At 42.2% G+C, this 23,095-nt stretch overlaps 3 protein-coding genes across 3 annotated transcripts; all 3 read right to left on the minus strand.

The window, feature by feature from the left end:
• Positions 1 to 2,929: 2,929 nt before the first annotated feature.
• LOC124395902 (extracellular calcium-sensing receptor-like) lies at positions 2,930 to 6,267 on the minus strand. The gene is made up of 6 exons (XM_046864788.1): positions 6,053 to 6,267; positions 5,513 to 5,813; positions 4,612 to 5,403; positions 4,250 to 4,474; positions 4,008 to 4,131; positions 2,930 to 3,837 (listed from the first exon to the last, which is right to left on the minus strand). The coding sequence occupies exons 1-6, from the start codon at positions 6,265 to 6,267 to the stop codon at positions 2,930 to 2,932; spliced, it is 2,565 nt and encodes an 854-aa protein (XP_046720744.1).
• Positions 6,268 to 12,827: 6,560 nt separating this feature from the next.
• Positions 12,828 to 16,089, minus strand: LOC124395903 (extracellular calcium-sensing receptor-like). Its single transcript, XM_046864789.1, has 6 exons — positions 15,875 to 16,089; positions 15,462 to 15,762; positions 14,568 to 15,359; positions 14,156 to 14,380; positions 13,906 to 14,029; positions 12,828 to 13,735 (listed from the first exon to the last, which is right to left on the minus strand). Exons 1-6 carry the CDS (start codon positions 16,087 to 16,089, stop codon positions 12,828 to 12,830), a joined length of 2,565 nt encoding a protein of 854 aa, XP_046720745.1.
• A 2,766-nt stretch (positions 16,090 to 18,855) lies between these two features.
• On the minus strand, positions 18,856 to 22,488 carry LOC124395332 (extracellular calcium-sensing receptor-like). Its single transcript, XM_046863752.1, has 6 exons — positions 22,364 to 22,488; positions 21,798 to 22,089; positions 20,748 to 21,578; positions 20,199 to 20,426; positions 19,891 to 20,014; positions 18,856 to 19,769 (listed from the first exon to the last, which is right to left on the minus strand). The coding sequence occupies exons 1-6, from the start codon at positions 22,471 to 22,473 to the stop codon at positions 18,856 to 18,858; spliced, it is 2,499 nt and encodes an 832-aa protein (XP_046719708.1). The 5' UTR covers positions 22,474 to 22,488.
• Between the last annotated feature and the right edge of the window lie 607 nt (positions 22,489 to 23,095).

A 23,095-nucleotide genomic window follows, 5' to 3' on the forward strand; every position in this document is an offset into this window, starting at 1 on the left:
ACGCGCCTTAGATGTTTTGAGAGATCCCCGGTTCTTATCTCTAGGCCCTGTGCTGGAAGTCCCTGGTCATTGCTTAATGCTAACGACGGATGCGTCCCTCACATTGTAGGAAGCAGTCAAGAGTAGTCGCTCCGCCGAGGTCTGTGGGAGGGGCCCCATCTATGCTGGCACATCAATTGCCTAGAGATGCTGGCCGTGCTTCTAGCACTGAAGCATTTCCTCTCGGACCTCAGAGGTCACCACGTGTTGGTCCGTATGGACAATACTGTGGTGGTCTCCTACATCAACCATCAAGGAGGTCTGCATTCGCACCCCCTGTGCAGGCTGGCGCACCAGGTCCTCCTTTGGGCCCAGGGGAAACTCCTCTCATTGAGGGCGGTTTACATCCCAAGGCCAGTTGACACCCGGTTGAGGCAGGGGTTGAGAACCGGGGAATGGCGGCTCCACCCCGATGTGGTGGAGCAGGTTTTTGAGAAATTTGGAAGAGCCCAGGTGGATCTGTTTGGATCTCAAGAGACGTCGGACTGTCCCCTCTGGTTCTCCCTTACTCCTCCGCTGGGGCTGGACGCCATGTCTCAGGCGTGACCAAGGCTGCATCTGTACGTTTTTCCCCCGTTGCGCTGCTTCCAGGAGTTCTGGAAAGGGTTTGCCAGGACAAAGTCAGTCTCCTCCTGATAGCTCCAAGGTGGACGCGCAAACCATGGTTCGTGGACCTGGTAGCTCTCCTCAAACACCCTCCGTGGGAGATTCCTTTAAGGATGGATCTCCTTTCCCAGCTAGGGGTGCCATAATTCACCCCAACCCAGAGCTGTGGAGGCTGTGGCTCTTGGCCCCTAAGGGGGCATGGCTCCGGTTGGTTAAGTGCTGGATTCCTTCTTGGACAGGTAACCAAGGGGTTGGCTCCGTCCAACCTAAGTCTACACGTCTGCCACTTTGGCTTATCATGCCAGATGGTAACGCGTTTTCTCCGCGGCACCCAGGAGCTGAGGCCCCTGGTACGACCCAGAGTGCCTGGGTGGGACCTGACTGTCGTTTTGAGCCTCTTTTTGAGGCATCCTGGAGGCACCTTAAAAACAAGACCGTGTTCTTGTTGGCCATCTGATCTATCAGGAGGGTAGGGGACCTGCAGGCCCTTTCCGTGGCACCCGCCTTCTTGGAGCTTACCCTGGGTATGGCCAGTGCCTTTCTGTACACCCATACGCGTTACATGCCCAAGGTGCCCTAGGTCATCCCACAACCCAGACACAACAAGATTACAGGAATTTTATCCTCCTCCATTCCAGGCCCCAGACCAGGAGTAACTTAACCAGCTCTGTCCGGTGCACGCATTGTTCACCTAAGTCCACAGGACAGGTCCTTGGAGAAGGACCGATCAGCTGCTTGTCTGCTACGTCCCTCCCAAGTGAGGCCTCCCTGCTAATAAGCAGACTCTGAGCAGGTGGAATGTTGATGCTATCAAATTGTCTTATGAGTCCTCTGGTCTCCCCGCCCCATTCGGGCTCAGAGCACACTTTGCCCGGAGTGTGGCTGGCTCAAAATCTTGGTCCTCTCGAGTGCCCTCCAAGACATTTGTAACGCTGCGGGTTGGTCCACCCCGCTGACCTTTGTGCGGTTCTATAACCTAGACCGCAGTGCCACTCCTGGCCCCTCAGTCCTTCTCTAGCTGTAGTGACAGACACACACTGGGCAGGGACTGGTCTGTCTGGCGTGACTGGAGACTCGTTCCAAAAGCTTTGTGACGCAGCTCGAGTTCCTGATGGGGAACTGTCCATGTTTTTGCTCTTCGTAAATTCACAGAGTTTCCAGACCCACAAAACATGATGGAAAGTAATCATCGAGTAAATTAAACGAGGCAGAACAAATGAACAAATGCAGATTGATCAAAAACTAAATATAGTCATGTAAAAATACAAACAAAATTTTATTGTTCATATCACAGTTTTATTTATTTAACATTTACAACCACGCAATTGAACTTTTGTAAGTGTATCTGTGTAGATAACAATTATTTCCTGTTTTTCGTCACCAAAACAATTAGAAAGTATTTAAAAAATTTATTTTCAGCATAATTATTCCTCATCTGGTCCCGATTCCTAAATTCATATTTATATTTTGGGAGGGGTTATAGATAAGTGGTTAAGGCATTGCACACCAAACTGCCACTTTTTGGCCCTAGAGCATGGCCCTTAACCCTATAGCTCCTCAGTCGAATAGATAAATGTAACTCTGGATGAGGGCATCTGAACAGCTTTAGTGGTATTAATAAATGTCTTATGCTTTTGGCATTTTGAGTGACTGTGTTGTGCCTATCAAATAAAATAAAAAACGTTTAGGCACATTACCTTCATAGAGAAATTAGTACTGTCCTAAATGAAATCCTGGTATAGCACTTTATATTCACTTTATGTTACTTAAATTTATATAGTTAACTGATTAAGTTCTATCAAATTCACATTTATAGCAACAATATAAAGATCTGTTTAGCACTAACTACAGTAACAAGAAAGTTCACACAAACCATAATTTTAGCTTTATTTTAATAACATTGGTTTATTAAATAAGTAAATTAATTGTAATAAGCATAATTACTGATTACACTTAGGGCTAATTGCACATTAAATACATATTTTGAAAGAGTGGTGTGCTTTAACATTGTTAATGCTTTCCCATACTCTTATACAAAGCCTGACATTTTGCATTTTGTCATCATTGGCATTCTATATTGCATTACATTACATTGCATTCTTTGCATTAGTTGTGTTCCTGTCATTCCAACAGAATTGTTTTTTTTGTTTGAAAATTATTACCAATAGCAATGGAATGAGTATCGGATATTGTTGCCCGATCTGAAAACCTGCAGGATAGATTATTTCACAGGCCATATGGTGTAAGATTACCATTAAATCAGTTAAATAAGTTAAACATAAGCTCACTTTACTTGTGCTTTACCCATCACTTGCTTTTTAGTGTTTTTTTCTGGCTTAAGTATAATGATATAACACTTTGGAAGAAATATGCAAAACAATAACCCAAAGCTTGAGGCCAAAATGGCAAAGATCTCTACAGCAACAGTAAACTTTCCAGGAGAGCTGACATAAGCCGGAATAAAAGTGAGCCATACGGCACAGAATATAAGCATACTGAATGTGATGAATTTGGCTTCATTAAAGTTATCAGGCAGCTTTCGTGCCAGAAAAGCCAAAATAAAACATAAAAGAGCCAAAAATCCTATATAACCCAGCACGGCCCAAAAACCTATAGGTGAACCCAAATTACATTCTAGAATAATTTTTTCTTTGTAGCTGATTAGATTTTTGAAAGGGAAAGGAGGGGATATTGTTAACCAAAGCATACAAATAAGAACCTGTATTAAAGTGAATACAACTACACTGAGTCTCTGTTGTAAAGGACCAAACCATTTCATGATATTACTTCCTGGAAGTGTAGCCCTGAAGGCCATTAACACAACTATGGTTTTCCCCAGAACACAGGAGATGCAGAGGACGAAGGTGATCCCAAACGCTGTGTGCCGCAGCATACAGGACCACTCAGAGGGCTGACCAATAAAGGTAAGTGAACAGAGGAAACACAAAGTCAGTGAGAAGAGCAGCAGGAAGCTCAGTTCAGAGTTGTTTGCTTTGACTATTGGGGTATTTTTATGTCTAAAGAATATTACTGATATTACCATTGTTAGAAATGCACCGATAATAGAAACAGCTGTTAGCAAAATTCCCATAGTTTCTTCATAGGAAAAATATTCAATTTCCTTCTTTACACATTCAACTCTTTGTGAATTTGACCAGTAATCTTGGGAGCATTGCTCACATTCAAGGGAATCTGTCCGATACATTGAAGGGAAATAAACCATAAAAAACACATTAGATAGACAAGGAAAATATCAGCAGAAAAGTATACTTAACCTTTCTAGACACCATTTGAAGAATCTCTACTGACAAAAGTAATTCCAATATATTTTGCAGTTATTTCCTTTTTCTTTATTTTTGTACCTGTCATATTGCTGATCTCTCCTTCGGCACATGGTATGCAGTCAAAGCAACAGATAGGCTTTCCTTTCTGTACAGCCTTCCTCGTACCTGGAGGGCAGTTCTCACTGCATATAGATATAGGTACCTATGATTTAGAAAAATATTAATTTGCCTAAAAGTTATAGACAACAGAAATAAAAAAAGAAGCATTGGAAATTTCAATTTAATACAAAAAAAAATAAACTAATTCTTCCTTTACTTACCTGATTGGTATTTTGTGCCCACACTATAGAGGCCATATTTATTGCTAATTGATCATTATGTAAACTGGAGTCATAAAGTCCAACAGTAATAAATTCATGTTGATCATGTTTATTTCTTTGCCAGTTTATTATCTCATATTTAGCAGGAGGGTCACCATTTTTATCAAAATAAACTTCTTCTCCTTCTTTGGTTTTGAAATATACTTTTTTGAGGTGTTCTAGAAACTGAAGAAATACGTAATTTACACATTTACCCTGAACTAACTAACTAACTAACTAACTATATATATATATATATATATATATATATATATATATATATATATATATATATATATATATATATATATATATTTACTTACTGTGAGAGGATCAGGCTGTTGTTTTGTATTACATGTTTTTTTGCACCCAAGAAGGCTGTGAAGTGTATGAGCAATGGCATAAACTCCCTTATACACGTTACTAAAAATGGGCATTAGGGACATGTCAGTGAAAGTGTTTTCCACTTCAGACAGCTGCTCTTCTCCTGTGCACACTGGCAAAGCTTTCGAATTGTTCTGCATTGTATATTCACAGTCAAACAAAGCCCTCCAGAATTCAGGAAAAATGGCACTGCCTACAGATTTCAACGGTTTTACATCTAGAATGAAATCCTGCAGACCCGTCACCTTTGCTTTAGGGATTGCGAGTCCTATAGCTCCTTGCAGTATATTGTACTTGTCCAAATTAGCAAGCTCTCGGTCAAAGATCCAGGCCTCTGTGCCAACCCACTGATTTCCAGTTATGTTATGCTCAAAAAATATATGCAGCAGACTCTCTAAATCCCAGGTGTCGAGAAATCCGACTATCACACGAGAAGTGGAGATTTTGATCTGTTCGATGATTCTCAACACTCTGTCTTTTGAGTATGTTCGGGAATATGGAAGGGAATATTCTAAGCAGATTCCCAACTGTACTGCAATTTCAGTAAATGCAGCCATTCCACTGTTCCCATAGTCGTCATCTTTTCGTATTGCTCCCACCCAGGTCCAGCCAAAGTGTTTAACCATCTCTGCAAGAGCTCTGCTCTGGTAATAATCACTGGGGATAGTGCGCAGAAACGAGGGATATTTCTTCTTGTCACTGAGACATTCACAGGTGGCATAGTGACTGATCTGAAAATAAAAAGGACCACATTGCTTTATTATTGATTATAAAATAAAATTTGTCAAAGTGATGGGTGCATATTATTTTGCATCAATAACCACTTAAACAAATACTTACTATAGGAACACTGAAAGGCCCAATACTGTTTGCAATTGCCATAGACACTGATGAGTATGTTTCACCTATTATGGCTTGGACCTGGGCTGGTTTTGTACATTGATTATTTGAAACATTGTTTTCATTGTTCTCATTGCCGTTAACAAGTGCCATGGCCATTCTAATTCCTTGTGCCGCAAAACCACAAGTATCATAGATCCTGTATCCGAGAGAAACATCTGGCAGTAATGAAGAACTGTTGTTTATCTCCTCTACTGCAAAGATCAGTGTCTGGGAAAACTGCAGTCCTCTCAAATCAAGGCTGAGCAGGAAAGTAAAAGAAGCAAACTTCAAACATACTAAATCTAAATCATATTACTTTTCAGTATGGTTCTAAATGTGTGGGAAAACTGCAGTTTCCCAGTGTCTGGGAAAACTGCAGTCCTCTCAAATCAAGGCTGAGCAGGAAAGTAAGAGAAGCAAACTTCAAACATACTAAATATTACTTTTCAATATGATTCTAAATGTGTGCTAATTGTTTCTCTTTTCATTGCTGCTTACCTTATGCACTTTACTGGTGGTGGCATGACCACATAGGATAAGTCAATGGCCTCCCAAATACTATGGAAGGGAAAAGCCCCTCCAATAATAATATCACCATCCTTCCAGATCTGTGGGTATGCAGGCTCTCCTTGTAGGCTACACGTGGTCCCATTTGCTCTGGAAAAACTAATAATTGCCAATACTACATGCAAGAGTGTAAAGACAGGCTCCATCAACCTCTTCAGATGTAAAATATTAAGAATGTTTAGGTGAAAGTATGCTGTGATGTTTTGTCTGGTTGATCAGAAAAGATTCCTGGTATTTATACAGCTATAATGAAAATTCTCTACGGTAAAATTACACATGCTCAAAAAAGGAGGTGTGACTTTTAAACCTGAGCAGCTTCAATCTGAAAGAAGTTTGCTTCTGTGTATGTTTTTGGGGGTGGTAGGGGGAAGGGCATTAGTTTCAAGTTTCTTTTTTGTGTATTTGATAGAGAGGGCAAGCCTTAGTGCTGGGTAATATTCAGAACATAAATCCTATAACAGTGCTGCAAGACCTGGATCAGACGATTTCAATTTGCAGAAGGTTTTTAGTATAATCTTTGAAGTTGGTGTGCCAGGAAATTGGCTCAGAAAATTAATACACACCAAACAGCCATAACATCAAAACCACTTGTGTAGGCCCCACTTGCATAATACCACTGCCAATAAGCAATACTGTTGCTATGTAGGCTATTTAACAGCAATTTTACATTTAGGACCCAGCATTGACAGCTTGCTGGTGCTGGGATTTAATCTTGTGACCTTCTAATCCAGATGCCAAAACCTTAAAAGCACTAACTTACAACTGAGCATTTGAGAGTTAAGGTCCTTGATCAATGCCTTGATCACTAAGCTACCACCTCCTACATGAACAAATCTTAATTTAATTTTTTTTTTGCATTTACATTTTTGGCATTTGGAATATGTCCTTATCCAAAGTGACCTACATTCATCTCATTTATACAACTGATTCAAGACAATTTCACAGGGGTCCAGGAGTGGCAGTTAGTGTGAATAGAATTAGAGTTTTCGTTGGAAGACAAGTATAGCTGCAGCTGCACAGATCCATACACAGTAGGCTGCAATGTGCCTTGTGTTCTGACACCTTTCCGTCATAGACAGCATTTGCAAATTCAGCACTTTATGCCAGAGTAGCTGTTCTTTGGCATTGGAACAGATTGAGTAGTCTTCACCTAGTCTTCACCCATGCATCAGAAAGCCTTGTGCACCTATTGACCTGTCCGTGTTTACTGTGATCACCTCTAGTGGACCAGTTTTAAATGTAACCCTTGAGACCGGACATTTTTGAAAATGATATAACTCCCTACATGTGAAATCTGATCAATAGGCTAGTCGTGACGTCATTGGCGGGCAACGTCGCGTAAACCAGGAAGCTACAAAATGGCTGCTCGTTCAGGTAAGCGCTGTTTAGCTGTGTTTCTGACTGAGTGATGGCTAGCAAACAAAAATATCAGAAGTGTGTTTGTCCGTGTTCATTACGGGGAAGGATACGCACGATCAGTGCATTGTTTGCTTGGAAGTGGAGCATGCTCAATCGGCTTTCGAGGAAGACGATTGCTCGCATTGTAGCCACATGGCTATGTTCACGCTTTGCTCCCGGAAAAGAGCGCTCTCTCTTGCGACTCTGGTCCCGCTCTTGCCGAGGCTAAGCGGCGCCAGTGCTCGTAGGGCTTGCAGGCCAATTAAGCAGCAGGTTTGGAGTCGGATGAGTCCTCTCCAGCCTCCCCTGCTGTATCGAGCACCTGCTCTCTCGGGGAAGCAGGCCCGATGGCTGCTTCTTTTCTTGGCACGAGCAGGGTGGTGTTACATGTCTCTCCCTCCGAGGAGGATGAGATGATGGATGCTAGCGAGCCGGTGTGCTGTATGAGGAGTTCCTCGAGGTCATGGCATGGGCGGTATCCAAGCTGGATCTAGCTTGGCCGGTTGAGAAGCAGTGCGCACCCAGTAAGCTGGATGAGGGCTTCCTGCGCCCCCTGTCACTGCCTCGGCCTTCCTTTCTTTCCCGACCTGCACACTGAGGTGTCCAGGTCCTAGGAGACCCCGTATGCTGCTCGCACCTTTTCTCAACACTTCTCTTGCCTCAAACGTAGTTGTGGCTAAGGGATGTGGCTACGGGACGATGCCGTGTGTGAAATAGACACTAGCCAGCTATCTCTCCCCTAGCGTAACATCATCGCTAAAGGCCTCGGTATTCCCTACTAAGCCGTTGCATGCAACATCAGCCTTAGTGGGGAAGGCTTACGCGGCAGCAGGCCAGGCTGCGGGTTGCCTCCACACCATGGGTGTGTTGCAGGCATACCAGGCTGACCTGCTACTAGATTTGGATGAGGGACTTAGCTCCAGGGCCAACAATATTAAGCAGTTGCGTCGCGCTGCAGCCCTAACCCTTCGGGCCACCAAGCACACGCCGTAGCCCTGGTATCTGATCTCTCAGATAAGGATAGAGCTGTGCTGTTGAATGCACCGATGACTGCTCCTGGCCTGTTTGGCGACACTGTAACGGCAGTCGTGAAAAGGTTCCAGGAGTCTTAATAGCAGTCGGCTGCATTTCAGCAGTACCTGAAATTCGCCAATCTCATGGGGCTGTTTGGCGGCAGCCCCAGTACGGGCCTTCTGGGCACTGCGAGGCCCAGAAACAGAGCTTCTGAGAGAAGGTGGTACCAGTCGAGCAGTGCTGGAGGATCTCAGACAGCGTGGTGCAGTGCGAGATGTGAAGAGGTCACTGAGGTAAGATGGTGCTGGTCCATTTTTGTCCTTGTAGGCAAGCATCAGTGTTTTGAATCTGATATGTGCAGCTACTGGAAGCCAGTGAAGGGAGCGCAGCAGTGGGGTGGTGTAGAAGAATTTGGGCAGATTGAACACAATTCGTGCAGCTGCATTTTGGATCATTTGCAGTGGACGAATAGTGTTCAGGGGAAGACCTGCCAGCAGAGAGTTGCAGTAGTTGAGTCTTAAAATGACAATAGACTGAACAAGCACCTGGGCAGCCTGTGTGGACAGAAATGGTTGAATCCTTCAGATGTTGTAGAGAAGAAATCGACAGGAGCGAGCCACATTAGCAACTTGTGGGAGGAAGGACAGTTCATTGTCCATAGTTACCCCAAGGTTACGAGCAGTGGCTTAAGGGGAGAGCAGAGAGTCATGAAGTGTTATTTGGAGATCTTGACCTGGAGATGAATCACCTGGGATGACCAGCAGTTCTGTTTAGCTGGGGTTAAGTTTTAGTTGGTGAGCGCTCATCCATGAAGATATGTCTGTCAAGCATGCTGAGATCTGAGTGGAAGCTGTGGTATCTGATGGAGGGAAAGAAAAGATTAGTTGAGTGTCATCTGCATAGCAGTGATAAGAAAACCCATGTGAGGATATGACTTTACCAATGGAGTGGGTATAGAGGGAGAAAAGGAGGGGACCAAGTACCGAGCCTTGTGGGACACCAGTGGTGAGTCTACATGGAGCAGATGTGGATCCCCTCCATGTTACCTGGTTTAAGCGACCTTCCAGGTAGGAAGCAAACCATTCCCATGCTGTTCCGCAGATAATGAGGCTCATGAGGGTTGACAAAAGTGTCTTGTGGTTGACTGTGTCAAATGCTGCTGAAAGGTCCAGGAAGATAAGAACAGATAACAGCTTGGCTGACCGAGCAGCATGCAGTTTCCCAGAAACAGCCAAAAGGGCCGTCTCTGTGAAATGTGCCGGTTTGAATCCAGACTGGTTAGGATCATGGAGGTTGTTCTGTGAGAGATAGACAGACAGTTGGTTAAAAACAGTGCGTTGCAGAGATTTAGAAAGAAACGAGAGAAGTGATACCGGTCTGTAGTTGTTGATGTCTGATGGATCCAGAGCAGGTTTCTTCAAGATGGGAATGACCCTTGCTTGCTTAAAGGTAGTTGGTACATAGCCAGATGTTAATGACCCATTGATGATTGTGAAGATGAAGGGCAGGAGATTTAGTGTGATGGTCTGAAGCATAGTTGAAGGGGATTGGATCCAGAGGACAGGTGGTGGGATTGGAAGTTTGGATGACTTGCAGTATCTCATCTTCTCTTAAGGTTGAGAAGCTTGAAAGAGACGTAGTGGATTGTTGGCTGTGTTGTGTAGTCATTGTTGGGGAGGAATTGAAGGTCTGGCAGATTTTCTTAATCTTCTCATCATAGAAGGAAGCAAAGTCAGATGGAGCAGGCTGACCTGAGAGTCACCCTCGCCTCCAACAAACGGGCTGTGGTGCGTAGGTCCTGACAGCCTACGGTTGGGGGGACGGTGTACACCTCATGCTACAGTGCCCGTCCCTACTCCGCACCACCAGGAGGCCAGGCTGTTGACTCTGCCACAAGATGTGCTTCAGAGCATGGCCCCCCTCCAGCAGACGTCTCCCTCCACTTCCGCCCAAAGTCTCGGTATGGATGGGGGAGACCCGCCACCTCTCAGGAGGCGTCAACGGCCGCAGTATGCTGCTCCGGCTGTTTGGGTCCAGGAGACCGGTCTGTTAGCCCTGCCATGAGCTGAGTTTCAGGGCACAGCCTCCCCATCTTTCCACCCGAAAGATTGTTGAGGATGGGGGAGATCCGCCACCTCTTGCGAGGTGTCATCGGCTGCTGCGGGGCACCGCCCCAGCCACTCTGAGTGGGTCAGGGGCCAGCCAAGGGGTTGGTTTCTCTGAGGAACTTTCTGACAGCTTGAGAGGGGCTGCCAGAGGTCTCCCAGTGGGTTCTGCATACTGTAGAGAAGGGCTACGTGATTCAGTTTCCGTCTTCCCCTTCCTGGTTCAACGGGTTGTGTCCCACCCTGGTGGGACCCAAGCAGGCTCTGGTCCTGGAACAGGAGGTGCACACTCTCCTGGGGAAATGGGCCATCGAGGTGGTTCCCCCTCGGTTCAAGAGTCAGGCTACTACAGCCCGTACTTTGTTGTTCCGAAGAAAGATGGTGGGTTGCGTCCCATTCTGGATCTTCGCTCCTTGAACCGCTCACTTTTGAGGCTCAGGTTCAGGATGCTTACTCTCGAAGAGGTCGTGACTCAGGTCAGGTCCAAGGACTGGTTTGTCATGATAGATCTAAAGGACGCATATTTCCACATTGCCATCCTTATCGCACATAAGAGGTTCCTGAGGTTTGCTTTCGGGGACGAAGCTTAGCAATATCAGGTCCTCCCGTTTGGCCTAGCACGCTCCTTGGCCTAGTACCGCCACGAAATGCTCCAGGGCATCAGTATTTTGAATTATATCGATGATTGGTTGATATTGGCTCATTCAGAGCACCAGGCAGTTCGGCATAGAGATGTCGTTCTCGCCTGCATGAAGGAACTGGGGTTCAAACTGAACACCGGGAAGAGTGTATTTTCTCCATTATAGAGAACCACTTTTCTGGGCGTGGTGTGGGACTTGGCCAGGTTGTGGGCACGGTTGTCTCCCGCAAGAATTGAAGTCATCCTTACTGCAGTGAGGAGGGTAACAGAAGGCCAGCCACTTATTGTAAAGCAGTTCCAGAGGCTGCTGGGTCTCATGGCGGCAGCATCCAGTGTAATCCCACTGTGCCTCCTCCACATGAGGCCCCTCCAGTGGTGGCTCCAGGGCAGAGGGTTCTCCCTGCTCAGATGAATCCTTATCATACCATCAAGGTCTTGCGGCGTACCCTTCGAGCCAGGTAGTGGAGCAGGTCCACTCCAGGACATTTGTGACACTGCGGGTTGGTCCACCCCGCTAAACATCATCAGGTTTTATGGCCTTGACCTTAGAGCCACTCTGGGCTCCTCTGTCCTACGTGCACATGCCGAGGCCCTCACACATTAGGCAGGGTCTGGTTAGTGTGGCGTGATTGGACATTTGTTCCCAAAGCGTTTACGACGCAACTCGAAGTTCTAGAATGGGGAACGTCTCCAGGTTACGAATTTAACACTGGTTCCACAAAGGAACGAGACGCTGCGTCTCCATGCCAGACTCCCTGCATCCCTGCGGCGCTTATCTTCTCTCTGTGCAGAAGCCATTTTGTAGCTTCCTGGTTTACGCGACATCGCCCGCCAATGACGTCCCTCAGGGAACTAGGGTTATATTTGTAACCTAGAGACATTGTCTAGCCATCATAATTTTTTTATGCCTATCCATGTTTTTGCTATTCGTTAAGTCATGGGGTTTCCAGACCCACAAAACATGATGAAAAGTAATTCAGTTAACTGATTAAGTTCTATCAAATTCATGTTTGAAATAAATATATACAAAAGCAGTAAACATTTTATTTGTTTCTAATCATGTTTATGACATCGAACAGCCACAATATAAAGATCTGTTTAGCACTAACTACAGTTACAAGAAAGTTCACACAAACCATCATTTTAGCTTTATTTTAATAACATTAGTTTATTAAATAAAAATTAATTTATTGTAAAAATCATAATTTCTGGTTACACTTAGGGCTAATTGCACATTAAATACATATTTTGAAAGAGTGGTGTGCTTTAACATTGTTAATGCTTTTCCATACTCTTATACAAAGCCTGACATTTTGCTTATTGTCATCATTGGCATTTTATATCGCATTACATTACATTGGATTCTTTGCATTAGTTGTGTTCCTGTCATTCCAACAGAACTTTAGTGTTTGTTTAAAAATTATTACCAATAGCAATGGAATGAGTATCTGATATTGTTGCCCGATCTGCAAACCTGCAGGATAAATTATTTCACAGGCCATATGGTGTAAGATTACCATTAAATCCATTAAATAAGTTAAACATAAGCTCACTTTACTTGTGCTTTACCCATCACTTGCTTTTTAGTGTTTTTTTCTGGTTTAAGTATAATTATATAACACTTTGGAAGAAATATGCAAAACAATAACCCAAAGCTTGAGGCCAAAATGGCAAAGATCTCTACAGCAACAGTAAACTTTCCAGGAGAGCTGACATAAGCCGGAATAAAAGTGAGCCATACTGCACAGAATATTAGCATACTGAATGTGATGAATTTGGCTTCATTAAAGTTATCAGGCAGGTTTCGTGCCAGAAAAGCCAAAATAAAACATAAAAGAGCCAAAAATCCTATATAACCCAGCACGGCCCAAAAACCTATAGGTGAACCCAAATTACATTCTAGAATAATTTTTTCTTTGTAGCTGATTAGATTTTTGAAAGGGAAAGGAGGGGATATTGTTAACCAAAGCATACAAATAAGAACCTGTATTAAAGTGAATACAACTACACTGAGTCTCTGTTGTAAAGGACCAAACCATTTCATGATATTACTTCCTGGAAGTGTAGCCCTAAAGGCCATTAACACAACTATGGTTTTCCCCAGAACACAGGAGATGCAGAGGACGAAGGTGATCCCAAACGCTGTGTGCCGCAGCATACAGGACCACTCAGAGGGCTGACCGATAAAAGTAAGTGAACAAAGGAAACACAAAGTCAGTGAGAAGAGCAGCAGGAAGCTCAGTTCAGAGTTGTTTGCTTTGACTATTGGGGTATTTTTATGTCTAAAGAATATTACTGATATTACCATTGTTAGAAATGCACCAATAATAGAAACAGCTGTTAGCAAAATTCCCATAGTTTCTTCATAGGAAAAATATTCAATTTCCTTCTTTACACATTCAACTCTTTGTGAATTTGACCAGTAATCTTGGGAGCATTGCTCACATTCAATGGAATCTGTCCGATACATTGAAGGGAAATAAACCATACCAAACACATTAGATAGACAAGGAAAATATTAGTAACAAAGTACACTAAACCTTTCTAGACACCATTTGAAGAATCTCTACTGACAAAAGTAATTCCAATATATTTTGCAGTTATTTCATTTTTCTATATTTTTGTACCTGTCATATTGCTGATCTCTCCTTCGGCACATGGTATGCAGTCAAAGCAACAGATAGGCTTTCCTTTCTGTACAGCCTTCCTCGTACCCGGAGGGCAGTTCTCACTGCATATAGATATAGGTACCTATGATTTAGAAAAATATTAATTTGCCTAAAAGGTATAGACAACAGAAAAAAAAAAAAAAGTTTTGGAAATTTCAATTTAATACAAAATAATAATAATAATAATAATAATTCTTCCTTTACTTACCTGATTGGTATTTTGTGCCCACACTATAGAGGCCATATTTATTGCTAATTGATCATTAGGTAAACTGGAGTCATAAAGTCCAACAGTAATAAATTCATGTTGATCATGTTTATTTCTTTGCCAGTTTATTATCTCATATCTAGCAGGAGGGTCACCATTTTTATCAAAATAAACTTCTTCCCCTTCTTTGGTTTTGAAATATACTTTTTTGAGGTGTTCTAGAAACTGAAGAAATGTACACATTACGCATAAATGTGTAATTTACACATTTACCCTGAACAAACGAACTAATATATATATATATATATATATATATATATATATATATATATATATATATATATATATATATATATATATATATATATATATATATATATATATATATATATATATATATATATTTACTTACTGTGAGAGGATCGGGCTGTTGTTTTGTATTACATGTTTTTTTGCACCCAAGAAGGCTGTGAAGTGTATGAGCAATGGCATAAACTCCCTTATACACGTTAACAAAAATGGGCATTAGGGACATGTCAGTGAAAGTGTTTTCCACTTCAGACAGCTGCTCTTCTCCTGTGCACACTGGCAAAGCTTTTGAATTGTTCTGCATTGTATATTCACAGTCAAACAAAGCCCTCCAGATTTCAGGAAAAATGGCACTGCCTACAGATTTTAATGGTTTTATATCTAGAATGAAATCTTGCAGACCCGTCACCTTTGCTTTAGGGATTGCGAGTCCTATAGCTCCTTGCAGTATATTGTACTTGTCCAAATTAGCAAGCACTGGGTCAAAGATCCAAGCCTCTGTGCCAACCCACTGATATCCAGTTATGTTATGCTCAAAAAATATATGCAGCAGACTCTCTAAATCCCAGGTGTCGAGAAATCCGACTATTACACGAGAAGTGGAGATTTTGATCTGTTCAATGATTCTCAACACTCTGTCTTTTGAGTATGTTCGAAAATATGGAAGGGAATATTCTAAGCAGATTCCCAACTGTACTGCAATTTCAGTAAATGCAGCCATTCCACTGTTCCCATAATCATCATCTCTTCGTATTGCTCCCACCCAGGTCCAGCCAAAGTGTTTAACCATCTCTGCAAGAGCTCTGCTCTGGTAATAATCACTGGGGATAGTGCGCAGAAATGAGGGATATTTCTTCTTGTCACTGAGACATTCACAGGTGGCATAGTGACTGATCTGAAAAAAAAGGACCACTCTATTATTAATTATGACATACAATTTGTCAAAATAGTGGGTGCATATTATTTTGCATCAATAACCACTTAAACAAATACTTACTATAGGAACACTGAAAGGCCCAATACTGTTTGCAATTGCCATAGACACTGATGAGTATGTTTCACCTATTATGGCTTGGACCTGGGCTGGTTTTGTACAACGATCATTTGAAACATTGTTTTCATTGTTTTCATTGCCGTTAACAAGTGCCATGGCCATTCTAATTCCTTGTGCTGCAAAACTACAGGTATCATAGATCCTGTATCCGAGAGAAACATCTGGCAGTAATGAAGAACTGTTGTTTATCTCCTCTACTGCAAAGATCAGTGTCTGGGAAAACTGCAGTCCTCTCAAATCAAGGCTGAGCAGGAAAGTAAAAGAAGCAAACTTCAAACATACTAAATCTAAATCATATTACTTTTCAGTATGATTCTAAATGTGTGCTAATTGTTTCTCTTTCCTATGCTGCTTACCTTATGCACTTTACTGGTGGTGGCATGACCATATAGGATAAGTCAATGGCCTCCCAGCTTGTATGGAAGGGAAAAGCCCCTCCAATAATGATATCACCATCCTTCCAGATCTGTGGGTATGCAGGCTCTCCTTGTTGGATACATGTGGTCCCATTTGCTCTGGAAACACTTATAATTGCCAATACTATATGCAAGAGTGTAAAGACAGGCTCCATCAACCTCTTCAGATGTAAAATATTAAGAATGTTTAGGTGAAAGTATGCTGTGATGTTTTGTCTGGTTGATCAGAAAAGATTCCTGGTATTTATACAGCTATAATGAAAATTCTCTACGGTAAAATTACACATGCTCAAAAAAGGAGGTGTGACTTTTAAACCTGAGCAGCTTCAATCTGAAAGAAGTTTGCTTATGTGTATGTTTTTGGGGCCGGCGTGGGAAGGGCATTAGTTTCAAGTTCCTTTTTTGTGTAGTTGATAGAGAGAGCAAGCCACAGTGTTGGGTAATATTCAGAACAGAAATCCTAAAACAGTGCTGCAAGACCTAGATAAGACTATTTCAATTTGCAGAAGGTTTTTAGTATAATCTTTGAAGTTGGTATGCCAGGAAATGAATACACACCAATCAGCCATAACATCAAAACCACTTGTGTAGGCCCCACTTGCATAATACCACTGCCAATAAGCAATACTGTTGCTATGTAGGCCAAAATATTAGCAATTTTTCATTAAGGGCCCAGCATTGACAGCTTGCTGGGATTTAAACTTGTGACCTTCTGATCCAGATGCCAACACCTTAAACCACTAACTTACAACTGAGCATTTGAGAGTTAAGGTCCTTGATCAATGCCTTAACCACTAAGCTACCACCTCCTACATGAACAAATCTCAATTGCATTTTTTTTGCATTTACATTTCTGGCATTTGGAATATGTCCTTAGCCAAAGTGACCTACATTCATCTCATTTATACAACTGATTCAAGACCATTTCACAGGGGCATAGGAGTGGCAGCTTAGTGTGAATGGGATTAGAGTTTTTGTTGGTAAAGTGTAGCTGCAGCTGCACAGATCCATACGCAGTAGGCTGCAATGTGCTTTATGTTCTGACACCTTTCTGTCATAGACAGCATTCGCAAATTCAGCACTTTATGCCAGAGTAGCTGTTCTATGGCATTGGAACAGATTGAGTAGTCTTCACCTAGTCTTCACCCATGCATCAGAAAGCCTTGTGCACCTATTAACTTGTCCTTGTTCTGGTATGAGCGACAGGTAACATGGAGGGGATCCACATCTGCCCTGTGCAGACTCACCACTGGTGTCCCACAAGGCTCGGTATTTGGTCCCCTCCTTTTCTCCCTCTATACCCATTCCATTGTTGAAGTCATATCCTCACATGGGTTTTCTTACCACTGCTATGCAGATGACACTCAACTAATCTTTTCTTTCCCTCCATCAGATACCACAGCTTCCGCTGGGATCTTGGCATGCTTAACAGACATATCTTCGTGGATGAGTTGCTTACCAACTTAAACCCAGCAAAACAGAACTGCTGGTCATCCCAGTTGATTCACCTCCAGTTCAAGATCTCCAAATAACACTTCATGACTCTCTGCTCTCCCCTTCAGCCACTGCTCGTAACCTTGGGGTAACTATGGACAATGAACTGTCCTTCCTCCCACAAGTCGCTAATGTGGCTCAGTCCTGTCGATTTCTTCTCTACAACATCCAAAGGATTCAACCATTTCTGTCCACACAGGCTGCCCAGGTGCTTGTTCAGTCTATTGTCATTTCAAGACTCAACTACTCCAACTCTCTGCTGGCAGGTCTTCCCCTGAACGCTATTCGTCCACTGCAAATGATCCAAAATGCAGCTGCATGGCTTGTGTTCAATCTGCCCAAGTTCTCCCACCCCATGACTGAAAACCTACCTCTTCCTGAAACACTTAAATTAGCACTTTCCAAGTTTGCTTTGTAGAATTCAAGAGTTATATTTATATAAAGTTTGTAATCTGGTGTACCAGTGTAGATTTATTCATTGCTATAGACTCAAAGCACTTTTGTACGTCGTGGATAAGGGCGTCTGCTAAATTCTGCAAATGTAAATGTAAATGTGTTTACCGTGTTCACCTCTAGTGGACCACTTTTAAATGTAAGCACTGCATATTGGGAACGTCCCTTGAGACCTGACATTTTTGGAGATAAATCAGTTGTCTAGTCATCATAGTTTTATTATGCCTGTCCATGTTTTTGCTTGTCATTAAGTCACGGGGTTTCCAGACCCACAAAACATGATGAAAAGTAATTATTGAGTAAATTGAACGAGGCAGAACAAATGAACAAATGCAGATTGATTAAAAACTAAATATAGTCATGTAAAAATACAAACAACAATTTTATTGTTCATATCACAGATTTATTTATGTAACATTCACATCCACACAATTAAACTTTTGTCAGTGTATTTGTGTATATAACAGTCATTTTCTGTGTTTCGTTACCAAAACAATTAGAAAGTATTTAAAAAATGTATTTTCTGCATAATTATTCCTTGTCTGGTCCCGATTCTTAAATTCATATTTAGATTTTGGGGAGGTGATAGATAAGTGGTTAAGGCATTGCACACCAAACTGCCACTTCTTGGCCCTAAAGCATGGCCCTTGACCCTATAGCTTCTCAGTCGAATAGATCAGCAGCTTTGGTTGTATTGAGAAATTTCTTATGCTTTGGGTATTTTGGGTGACTGTGTTGTGCCTATCAAATAAAATAATAATACAAATATATATTATTTTTGCATTTAGGTGTGCATTCATTTTTTCCTTTGGACCTCCAAAAGACGGTTAGGAAGATGGACGTAAAATTGCATATTTTAATAAATATATTATAAACATTATCAAGCACATCGTCTTTCATGATTCTTAAGACATATTCCCATTATGCAGACAATTAAATAATATACAATTATTAAAGAAAAAAACATTTTGTAACTATTGCTTTTGTGTTGCTCGACTCATGATGGCCTTTTTGGTGTTCCGTTCAGGATGTAAGAGTATAATGTAGCACTTTGGAGCAAATATGGCTACCAGCAGGCCAAAACTAGATGCTAAGATAGCAAAGACCTCTACAGCCACAGAGTACTTCCCTGGAGAGCTGACGTATGCAGGCACAAAAGTGATCCAAACGGCACAGAATATTAGCATGCTAAATGTGATGAACTTGGCCTCGTTAAAATTATCTGGCAGGTTCCTTGCTAAGAAGGCCAGAAGAAAGCTGACAGCAGCCAGCAGGCCAATGTAACCTAATAGAGCTGCAAACCCCATCACAGAGCCTAAAGCACATTCAAACACTATTTTTGAACTGATGTAGCGAGTGTTTTTGTGAGGGGTGGGAGATGCTGTAGTTAGCCAGACTGTGCATATGACCACCTGGAGGGCTGTAAGGACTAACACTGTACCTCGCTGTTGGGCCACTCCAAACCACTTCATGGAATTTTGGCTTTCGGGCCGAGAAGACTTAAACACTGCTACAACCACCATGGTTTTGACCAGGATGCTGGAGACGCTCAATACAAAACTTATACCAAATACCACATGCCTTAGCTGGCATGTCCACAGTTGAGGCTGGCCAATGAACAGCAACACACATAGGAAGCACAGTTTGAGTGACAGGAGCAGCAGGAAACTGAGCTCAGAGTTGTTGGCCCGGACCACAGGGGTGTGGCGATGATGCACAAACACACCCAGAACCCCAGTGCAGAAACAAGTGCCAAAAAGGGAAGCTGTTGTTAAGGAGATGCCCAGTGGCTCTTCATAGGACAGGAACTCCACCTCCTTTGGGACACAATGGTCCTTCTCTGGGCTGGACCAGAACTCATCAGGGCATGCAGTGCATTCTAAAGAATCTGTGTGAAAAAAGTGATATGGAGAAAGGAAGAGATAGGACAAAGAAGATGGCGCAGGAAAGATTAACAAAGATGAAAAACACATTTTAATGTTATGCTCTAACATTTATAAAATTCTCACCTGTTGTGTTGCTGATCTCTCCATCAGCACAGGGGAGACAGTCAAAGCAGCAGATGGGCATGCCTTTCTTTCTGGCTCTCCTGGTGCCCATGGGGCAGCTTTCACTGCACACAGACCTGGGTGGCTAAAGAATCGAGAGTGTCCATATTTACTTCTTAAAAGTTACTCATCACTTATAAGTTACTTCAACTGTATTTTAACTGGCCCTTGACCAATGTGATAACGATTTTTATATGCAACACAAAGATTAAATGTTTTAAAATATTGTATAGTGTAACCTTTCTGTGCATTATGTGTAAGTGATTTACTTTCTTAGTATCAAAGTTCCAGTACAGAGCATCCTCATTCAATGTAAGGACATGGTCTGTCTGCGCAGCTTCATCCACCACACCGACCGTGTGCACCCTGATCGACCCATCCTGGCTTGGCTGCCAGTTCATGACATCATAGATAGCCAAGGGATCGCCATTCTTGTCAAAGGATACATGGTCCCCAAATCCAGTGGTGAAATTCACTCTCTGTAGGTAATGGACAACCTGTATTAGCAATCAAAGCGACAAGTGGAGAGAATACGTGTTAGACATGTCTTTGATGAGAATTTTGAACCTTTGAGAATTTTATTTTAGGACAATGCTTCACACTCAGATCTGATGGAATCACATAAAGCAAAAACATAAGGCAACTTTTTACTGTTTTGCAATAGTAATTGGTTTAATAATGAAATAATGATACGATATTCTTAATTGTGAGCTTTAAAACCATACATCTAAATCTATATACACATACAATTGTTCTCACTGCAGTTTGTGTTGCACAGTTTTTTAAATAATAACCATGTGTATATTTATCAGTTTCACCTGCCAGGGCTGTAAGGTGACTATTTTAGCACAGCTGTGACCATTAAAAGGCCCTTTGCCATCCTGACACTGTGTCAGGTCATGCAGGGCATGAGCAAGTGCATAAACTGCTTTATATACATTATAGGATGCTCTTAATTCAGACATATCACTGTATGCTGTTTTTGTGCTGCTCAGATCTTCATTCCCTGTGCACAACATTCTTTCATCTTTCATGGCAGTCTGCATGTTTTCTGAATCAAACCTGCATCCGAACATTTCCTCCCAAAAGATCCGGACCATATTGTTTGCTGGCTTCGTGTCAGGGCGCAGTTGTAGCAGGAAATCCCGAAGGCCTGCAATCTCTCCACGCCGGATAGCAATGCCTAGAGTTCCTCCAAGGAACGGTAGCAGGCGTGGGGTAAGGAAGATGGGTGAAGTAGCCCAGGCCTCACTAGCAATCCACTGTTTTCCAGTGACATTTCTGAGAGACACTTCATCCATCAGTGGTAACAAGTATGCCTCAGTAGAGATCACCACCACCACCCTAGCTGTGGAGGTTTTAATCACTTTGACAATACGCTCCACATCTCTGCGGTTGTTGTCCCTGGGCAGCATCTCAGAATAAGCCACACAGCCACCAAGCTGTTCCTGAACATCCTGGTGGAAGGAGTAGGCAGCATAGATCCCATAGTCATCGTTGCTGTACACCAGGCCCACCCAGGTCCAACTAAAGCGCTTCAGGATTTGGACGATAGCACGAACCTGGAAGGCATCACTAGGGATTGTCCTGAAAAACGAGGGGAACTGATGCCGATCAGTGAGACAGGAGCAAGTGGCAAAGTAGCTCACCTGATAAAAAGTTAGACAAAAAAGATGAGAGAGTAAGAGCAAAAGAAAAAGCAGCCATAAAACACATATTGCATTCAGAAAATGAATTTCCTAATGCTTAGAATTAAACTTCTGTCACATAATTAGTAGAAAAATACTAACAACAGATTTACAGACATAACCTTAATCTTCTTTTCCCTTAATTTTCAGTAGCATACTGAACTTTCCCTGCATCTGTACCATGGGCACTCGAAACAACCCCAGCACACTAGAGATAGCAATAGAATGAGTGGAACCCGGGTCCCCCACTATCCCAATCACCGGAGGAGGACTGGTGCAGTTCAAGCTGGAGGCAAGTTCATCAGTCCCACTGATCAGGGCTGTGGCTGCCCGGAAGGCTACAGCAAGCTTCACACAGTTATCATACAGATAGTAGCCCAGTGTGACGTTAGGAAGCAGGTTGGGATTTCTATTAATCTCTTCTATAGCAAAAACCATTGTCATTGCCTGCTGGAAGCTTGCCATGTCGAACCTGTCACAATATAAGAAACAAAGATATTTCATATGAGTAAAAAGGATGTTTTGAGTCAATTGTGTAATTCTGCTGTGATTTGCTTTTTTGATGTACAAAATATACATTTTTACAAATATACACATTAAGTTTTTGCAAGTGCACAGCAAGTTTGTGCAAGTTCATCTAAGCTGGCAGCAGATCAGTAATTTTAACCATCTCATTTAATGAATTCACTAAATGAGTTTCTTATTTGCAATTTCTCTCTGTATTATCCTCTTCTAAACCCACTCACTGTTCACAGTAAGGCTGTTTCGGCTCACTGGTGAAGCTCAACTCTGGAAACACGGTAAGAAAATGGACCTCAAAAAGGCCTCCCAGGACAAGGTCCCCATTCTGGTGCATCCCATTTAGTGAATTGAAGTGGCCTCGGAGCTGACAGGTTCCCGAGTCAAGATCCACGCCAATGGCTGAAGATGTGTAGAAGAAGAGACCAAATAATGTTCTCCAAGTAATACACAGATACAAAAATGAAACAGGCCACATTCTCTCTCTAGGCTTCTCCATCTCTGCTTTTGGTTTCTCTCCTGGTGGTTAATGTGTGGTCGAGTATTATATAGCTTGTGAGGTCACATGGGCCTCTGTGGAAAATAATGACATCATACAGTATTTTTTTACTGTATTTAATATAATGATTGACTGTTATAGTTTGGGTATTTAGTTTTCTTAATATATCTAGATACCAATACTGCATGAATGTTTATCCAACATGGATTGCCCTTGGTAATTTTTGTCATTTTTAAGAAGTGATTTTGGCATTTATTTGCAGATATTTGAATATTTTTTTTTTTTACAAGTACCACGTTGATTCTCTTACGTACTGTAGTTTATCTTCTGTTGTTCTAGAACATTTTTTACATACAGTAATGTAATTTAACTTTGAGTAGTAAAATATTTGTGTAATGGTAGTAATAACAGTACTTATGTTTTTTCAATATTTATTTCTTCCTTGAATTTTTCCCAATTT

This window comes from Silurus meridionalis, chromosome 13 (genome assembly GCF_014805685.1).
Source record: "Silurus meridionalis isolate SWU-2019-XX chromosome 13, ASM1480568v1, whole genome shotgun sequence".
Taxonomy (NCBI): domain Eukaryota; kingdom Metazoa; phylum Chordata; class Actinopteri; order Siluriformes; family Siluridae; genus Silurus; species Silurus meridionalis.